Below are 7892 nucleotides of genomic sequence, written 5' to 3'. Positions count from 1 at the left end.
TTATTTATTTATTTATTTATTTATTTATTTAATAACTGCTTGTACAGCTTGAGAAAAAATGGTTCTTTAAATGTCTTAATTTAAATTTGCCTCATCTATACAAAACATGTTGGTATTCATTAAATTCCAGTGAAATATATTTATGTTTGTGGTTGTAATGTGACAAAATATGGAAAAGTTCAAGGGGTATGAATACTTTTGCAAACCACTGTATGTTTTATTATTATTGCTTTTTCATTTGATTTTAAATTAGATTTTTAAACACAAAATCTCATTTTGTCTGATGGACAAATCAATTCATTGTACAATATTGAGAGAAGCTGAATTTTCGGATTGTTCTACCCAATAAATTTTTTTTTTTACTTTGCTGTTTGTATTTGTACAAACATTAAAACGAACCTACTGACAGAAAACCTGTAAGAAAACAGAAGAAACATTTGGAATGAGCAACAAAAACAAGTTTAATTCATAATAAATGAGACGCAAAATATTATCCAGACAAAAGTTATATGAAAAATACTTTAAATAATATCTGAAGACTAAAATCAAGTAAGAAATACTTGATGTGCAGATTTCAGAGTCATTATGATCCAAAATATTCTGACATCAATGGACCTTTACTGAAAATAAATTCATCTTTTTTTTCCTGTTCAGGAAAGATTAAACATCAGAGAATGAAATTAAAATGAAATTAAAAACATTATAACTGGAATAAAACTAACAAAGTCATATAAGGCTTCTCCAAAACACAATTATTGGAATTTATCTGCAAAACATAAAATCTTTACAAAATAAAACCAACATCATCTAATCAACCTGAGCCTCTTTGATCCTTTAACACTGAACTGATGAAAGGAAATGATTCAAACGTTAAGTTAGTGCAAAACAAGAACCTTCAGACACCTCTCCAGGTGTTCTTCAGACCTGAGGGACACCTGTCCAGGTGTTCTTCAGACCTGAGGGACACCTGTCCAGGTGTTCTTCAGACCTGAGGGACACCTGTTCAGGTGTTCTTCAGACCTGCGGGACACCTGTCCAGGTGTTCTTCAGACCTGAGGGACACCTGTCCAGGTGTTCTTCAGACCTGAGGGACACCTGTCCAGGTGTTCTTCAGACCTGAGGGACACCTGTCCAGGTGTTCTTCAGACCTGCGGGACACCTGCCCAAGTGTTCTTCAGACTTGCGGGACACCTGTCCAGGTGTTCTTCAGACCTGAGGGACACCTGTCCAGGTGTCTGAGGAAGAGAGAAATGTTTCTGCACGAGCAGCTTGGAATGAAACATCAGCCTCCTGTAGAGCTCAGGAGCCAAACATCCACCTGCCTTACAGGAATTTCGAATGGGCCTGACTGAGGTCACCCATGGACCAGATGCGGCCCCTGGGCCACCAGTTGGTCAGACCCTGCTTTAGTGCATTTGTTGATCTTGAACAGTAAAATCAAAACAAACAGAAAGTGCAACAGTGACAAACAATAAAAACACAAAGTAAAAAAGGGATTAATGAGTGTCTGCGAGTCGTGGGTTCTGTCTTCAGTCTGATGGTTTTACTGAAACATCAAAGAACTGAAGCAACACAGGAAAGAGGAGTGGGCCAAAACTCCTCCACAACCACGAGAGAAAAACAGAAGGAGGTTCTGTTGGGTCATAATCTGGACTTTTCCTGCAGCCTCTTTTTCTATTTATTTTTTGTTTGTTTAATTAAAGGTGTTGTGTGTTTTTGTTCACCTGAGGTTAGATCTGAATCATCTTAGAACCTATTAAAGACCGGATCAGGACCTGAACCAGAACAGAACTTCTGGTATTTATGATCTGACTGATGTAAAGAAAACAAACTTTAACCAGGGGCGGAGGTAGCCTTTTGGGGTGGCCAAGGTGCTTATCAGGGGCGCAGATTCACATAAGAGAAATACTCTGGATTTGAACATTCAAGATGGCCGCCACTGCTAATTCTAAATGACTTTAATTCAGCTGTTGGAAGAAATATTTAGCTGAAACTTTGTGATCATAGCTAATGATCCTGAAAAAATAAACATGCTGAATCCTAGTCACAACTTATTATTCAGCCATTTTTAGATGTACATTAGTGTAGAAGTAGCCGAAAACAATCTTTACCAAATTCTAAATGCTAATAAAAAAATTCAAAATGGCCACCACAGCCAATTTTTAAAAAAGCTATAATTCAGCTAAGATAAATTTAACTATTATTTAAAATATAAGACGACTTATTGAGATTAAATTTGTTGCAGTGTAGCTCAGAAAGATCACAAGTGAATTGCATATGCTAGTGCTCCAATTAAGCTAACCTTGAATGCTAATGCTAATTTTACAAAGAATTACAATTCAGCCATTTTTAAACGTACACATCTGAAAAATTACACAGTGCAGCAGCATCAGAACAATCTTTAAAAAAATCTGAATTCAAATACAAGATTCAATGTTAATTATTTGGGGGTGGCACGTGGGGTGGCCAATCAGGTGCCTCCCTGACCACCCCTCTAGCTCCGCCCCTGATTTCAACCAATATTTACACATTATTTTAAAAAACAAGACTCAGCTGCTGCTCTCATCTGTTAAAATAATCCCTGTACATGTAGTGGACCAGTATCAGGACCAGTACCTGCACAGTGAGGTGGTTTAACTGACAATAAACTGAAACTATGAAACCAGTTCTACAAACTCCAACCAGGTCCTGCAGCGCAGGAACAGTCTTTAAACGGTTCAGAAACTTTAAATAAAGTCCTCCTGGTCCAGAAGCACCTGAAGGGGTGTAGGGTTCACAAATGACCTCGATGCTTTAAGAGATCCGAAGCTGAAGGACCGGTCTGAGCAGCATTGGGACCCTAATTCCAGGACCAGCTCAGATGGTGATGTAATGCTGTCGCAGTTTGGCCACCAGGAACTCGTGGGTTAAATTATGTCGGGTGATAATCCCAACAATCTGCAGGAAACCAGACTTTAATGAGTCACTTACAAGCTGCTAAAAGTCAAACAAACGTGTCTGAACTCACCTCTCCAACAGCGTTGACCACGGGGAGGTGCCGCAGACCCATGGTCCTGAACAGGTTGAAGACCTGAGAGATCCGGGTGTTGGGGGACACGGTGTAGGGACTTGTGTTCATGTAGGGGGTCACATCCTGGGAACACATCAGTCACCTCATCAGCTCAAAACGACTAATGCCCCTTTTCCACTAGTGCCACTAAGTGTAGTGTTGGTAMGGTTCRGTACGGTTCCAAACYGTTTCCATTAGGCCAGATYCATGGAACCAGCACTTTTTTAGTACCAACTTCATTGTGGYTCCCAGTGACCCCAGTTGACACCAAAATGTAACGTCAGAACACTGTTAGTCACTGATTGGCTAAACTTTTGCAAATTTGTAAAATTTCAAAAGTTATTCATCAAATGTGTTTCCATCTCTCATTTTGCACATTAACTTTTTTTCAAAACACCTAAAAACCACCTCCACCAACCGCCCAAAACACACCTATTGGAACCGGACTGGAACATCAGTGGAAAACCATCCAGTCCGACCCGTACCGAACCGTACCTACACCGACCGTTCTGACACTACACCATGGAAAAGGGGCATRACTGAATCTGAACTTCCTGTTGAGAAACGGACCGTACCACGATCATGAGGGGGTTCAGCAGGGTCAGGTCCACCTCGTGGATGTCCGGGTACCGCGGGTAGTCCTCGGTCATCTCTGCGTAGGACAGGCGGGGCTGGGTGGCGTTCTGTTCCAGACGGAGGAGAGTGTCAGAAAACCTCGTAAAAGTGAATTTATCTGTAAAAAGCAGAAGAACCCACCGACTGGGTCTCAGAGTAGCAGACCCCCCGGATCAGCAGGTTGACCAACTGGGAGCGCAGGATCAGACCGTGGAAGGTCAGGGGTCTGAAGCGCTCCTCCATGGTCCACTCCTCACTGGGAGACTGGTCCGGGTACAGGTTTGGGTAGGGGGCATGTCTGCAGGTGAACAGAAAGGTGGGCTCCAACATGTTCAGCTGTTTCGGTATCAAACAGGCGGGTCGTCTCTGATCCACCTGACCCCCCTGACCCACCTTCTCTCCAGCATCTGCTGCAGCAGGTCCTCCCCCTCCTCCGCCGGTTCCACCGCCGCGTTCTGCTCGTCACAGACGTTCCTCAGCTCGCTGGACGGGTACGACTTCATGGACTGGCACCGGCGCCGCTGCTCCCCCGCGCGGGACACCACGTTGGACTTCTGCCGGGAGTTTAAGATCAGACGGATCAAAGTCAGAGGAGACATGACTGTAAAGAGCTTCAGCCTCAGACCTGAGGAAGAATCCACAGTTCAAGATTCAGGACATAAAGACAGGACTACCCGGTCCAACCCGACCCAAAACCTATCCTGCCCAACCCAGCCCGACCCACTCCCTCCGTCTGGACGTGGTACCTTGAAGCGGATGTTGTTGCTGATCAAGATGTTCCCCTTCATGAAGTCGCGCTCGTTCTGCCGGTTCTCCGTGACCACGGGGAAGGCRTGGTAGACGGTGGTCCGGAGGATGCTGACCAGGGACTGGACCCGGGTGTGGGGGTACACGTAGGTCAGGTTGGGCTCCATGATGTCGCTGGCTGTCAGCCTTTTAGGAAAAACAAAAGTCAGACACCATTCACAACTTCAGCTTCTTTTACTACTTCCTGTAGATGTTTTGGTTCTTGATGAATAAAAGTGGTTTGTTTGTTTGTTGGTTTGTTCAGTGAGGTTGGGAGGGTGATGGAGGTGTCTCTGAGTCTAACAGAGCTGCTTCCAGCTTTGTGTAACAGAAATGTTGGCGGTCTCATTTGATTGGCTCCCTGCAATGACATCACTTCCAAATATGGAAGTGAAGCTGTGACTCAAGTTTGCAGCACTTTTCCAGTGTTTGCGAAAACACATCTTAAAAGTACCGTATTTATTCAAGTATAATACGTAAAATTAAATCCATAAAGTCATCCATAAAGTTGGGGGGTAGTACTATACTCGGATAAATATTTTTACTTATGTATTGTAACTGAAATATCGGCTTCATTCGCAAAATACTTGAGTCCGGAAATGAGACCGAGTTGTAAAAATCAGTTGAAACGAGCTCACCTCTGACACTCCTCTGTGCTTCAGAGTGAGATAATAACAGATCCAGGCAGGAGACATGATGTGAAAAAAAGGGGAAAAAAGTATTCCTGTACCTTAGTAATAACATTAGTGTGTGATCGAGCCGCTCTTTGAACAACAACAAACACATGTTCGTCTGTAATGGCTGACGTCTACCGGTGTTCTGAAAAAGTTTGTATCCCTGAAAAACGTTTCCCCACCAGAGGGGGCGCTCGCGAGTAGGAAGTAATCTGCTTTTCCYCCACAAGATGGTSCAAATCTCATGTGAAGTCTCTGACTTTTRTGTTGGCGCCTCCTGGTGGACTATGTGTAAAATGCCAGAATTCATATGATGCTGCTACAGCTGATATACAGTATATTTGTTGTCAAAATACCTTTTATTACATATGTTGTTAAAATAAAATGAACAGTCCAATGAAAAATCTTGAAGTCTGTATGAAATTGGAAGTAGTTTGAGGATGAAATTTTTATTTTTTTAAGCTGAAAAAAGGGGGGGGGTCGTATTATACATGAGATCGTATTATACACAAATAAATACGGTATATGTTAACTCCTAATACTTTTCTGATTATTTCTGATCAATTCTGTCGGTTTATTAGATTTTTTCGAACAACCTGAGTAAAACCTATGGTAGAAAATTAGAAATCAATTAATATTATTTTTACTACTACTCCAGCCGATCACAGCAATAATGTTTCCTCTCCTTTTTTTTCCCCAAACATGCTTAAGTGGCTACAAAATGGGACCTCAAGGTCACCAAGCCTGGAGCCAAACCAAACTACAAAAAAAAGAGACGTATTAGGAATGAGGACATCAGCACAGGAGAAGAAGGTGAGGAAGATGTGGAGCAGTTGTAACTACAGCTTCTACTGCAGTGACTGTCTGAAGAGGACAGGGATGTGCCAGACTGTAGTGATTCAGATGATGATGCWGATCATGAGAGCTTTGATGAACAGGACTTTGAGACCAACTGTAGGAAACTAGAGGACTACTGCTACTGCACTTTTGATTTCAGTGCCTCTTTTGAGGGAAATTTTAGTGATTTCAATTCTGAACTGTAGTCTGATATTTATTTATTGCTAATAAGTGTTTTGAGATTACATTTGAATCTTGATTTTATTGGTAAAGCTCCTATATGTTGAAAGTACAGTGAAAATAATGCAAATGTCACATAGTGATATACTGTTTCTGTAGATTGATGCATGTATCTGTAGCTACTACGACACCTGAATTTCCCTGCGCGGGACAAAAAAGGCGGTTTCTATTCTATTCTATTATTCTATTCTATTCTAAAACATCTAATCTTACTTGTCCATTTCAACCTCTGTTTCCCACTCCAGCAGAGGAACTCCTTTCAGCTGGATGTGGATGTCGTAGATGCCTTTGTTGAAAAAATCTCCGGTCCACTTCGCAACCTGAGAGTAAAACACAAAGAAGCCCTGAATCATCGGGTCGTGGATATTCCTCCCTCCATCACGGTTCCAAACAGAGGACGCAGCGCACCATCAGGGTGATCATGATGGGCAGCCCGTACGTGATCTCATTGGTGGACTCGATGAGGATGACGGTGAGGCTGATGGTCATCCGGACCACGCCCCCGAGGAAGGCGGCAGCTCCAATCAGAGCAAAGGTCCCGGAGTAAATGGCCATCCCCAGTTTCCTGAGGAGAAACCAGGAAAACCAAAATAAGCCTCCACCGAGTTTACACACAATCTGCAGAAATATTTCAAAATAAAAGCTTCTTCATTCTAAATAGAGAAGTTTTGTTTTACTCTGATATTTGTCTCTTGGTGTTAAAGCCACCAGCAAACTCAAAAACAAATTTATTTTTACACTTTGAGGATGTTTGCGACGAGACGACCGAATGCAGCGCCGCAGAGGAGCGACGGGACGAAGAGCCCGCTGGGAACRGAGACTCCGTACGTCCAGCAGGCCAACAGGAAGTAGAGCAGGAAGAAGAGCGACAGGGTGACCGGACTGAAGGTTCCTGTGGGGAACCCGAACATCAGCAGGTTATCAATCTGTGGCAGGAAGTTTCAAAAAGATTTCACAATAAAGGTCTCACCGTCCTGATGGAAGAGCTGATGGATGGCAGCTTCCTGTGGGTTGAAGAACAGAGTGGCCATGTCGTTGTACGTCCTGTTGGAACAGAAGAACTGACGCACCGTCGAGTTGATGTCCTCGCTGTCCGCCAGCTGGAGACAACAGAAAGGGACGACAGGAGGGACAGGATGAGACGACAGGAGGGACAGGATGAGACGACAGGAGGGACAGGATGAGACGACAGGAGGGACAGGAAGAGACGACAGGAGGGACAGGACAACAGGACGAGACGACAGGAGGGACAGGAAGAGACGACAGGAGGGACAGGATGAGACGACAGGAGGGACAGGACGAGACGACAGGAGGGACAGGAAGAGACGTCAGGAGGGACAGGAAGAGACGACAGGAGGGACAGGAAGAGACGACAGGAGGGACAGGAAGAGACGTCAGGAGGGACAGGAAGAGACGTCAGGAGGGACAGGAAGAGACGTCAGGAGGGACAGGAAGAGACAACAGGAGGGACAGTATGAGAGAACAGGAGGGACAGGACAAGATGACAGGAAGTACATGAAGAAGACAGAGTCTGAGAACATCTGTCCATAACATTTGTGGAGTTATATTGAGGACAACTAACTGTGGACTGTCTTATAGATGGACAGGAAGTCGTCCTGCCTTGATTTGATTTGATTTATTGATTTAACAGGAAAAGATTATTAAAAATCAAGCCTGACTCAGCATAATTG

The 7892-nt window shown here is 43.6% G+C and overlaps 1 protein-coding gene across 2 annotated transcripts in view; it reads right to left on the bottom strand.

The window, feature by feature from the left end:
* Positions 1 to 2384: 2384 nt before the first annotated feature.
* Positions 2385 to 7892, bottom strand: part of clcn6 (chloride channel 6) — an 11586-nt gene continuing 6078 nt past the window's right edge. For both annotated transcript variants that reach the window (XM_014030184.1, XM_014030185.1), the window contains exons 14-23: positions 7172 to 7301; positions 6940 to 7093; positions 6610 to 6766; positions 6415 to 6521; positions 4411 to 4597; positions 4058 to 4218; positions 3806 to 3962; positions 3625 to 3732; positions 3008 to 3133; positions 2385 to 2937 (exon numbers count right to left, since the gene is read on the bottom strand). In XM_014030184.1, the coding sequence (XP_013885638.1) occupies positions 2857 to 2937; positions 3008 to 3133; positions 3625 to 3732; positions 3806 to 3962; positions 4058 to 4218; positions 4411 to 4597; positions 6415 to 6521; positions 6610 to 6766; positions 6940 to 7093; positions 7172 to 7301 (1368 nt within the window). In that variant the 3' untranslated portion in view covers positions 2385 to 2856. The remainder of the gene's footprint in view (positions 2938 to 3007; positions 3134 to 3624; positions 3733 to 3805; positions 3963 to 4057; positions 4219 to 4410; positions 4598 to 6414; positions 6522 to 6609; positions 6767 to 6939; positions 7094 to 7171; positions 7302 to 7892) is intronic.

The sequence above is a fragment of the Austrofundulus limnaeus genome, unplaced genomic scaffold (assembly GCF_001266775.1).
Source record: "Austrofundulus limnaeus strain Quisiro unplaced genomic scaffold, Austrofundulus_limnaeus-1.0 Scaffold1013, whole genome shotgun sequence".
Taxonomy (NCBI): Eukaryota; Metazoa; Chordata; class Actinopteri; order Cyprinodontiformes; family Rivulidae; genus Austrofundulus; species Austrofundulus limnaeus.
Note: the sequence above shows the minus strand (reverse complement) of the source record. Positions and strands in the feature narration are given on the sequence as shown.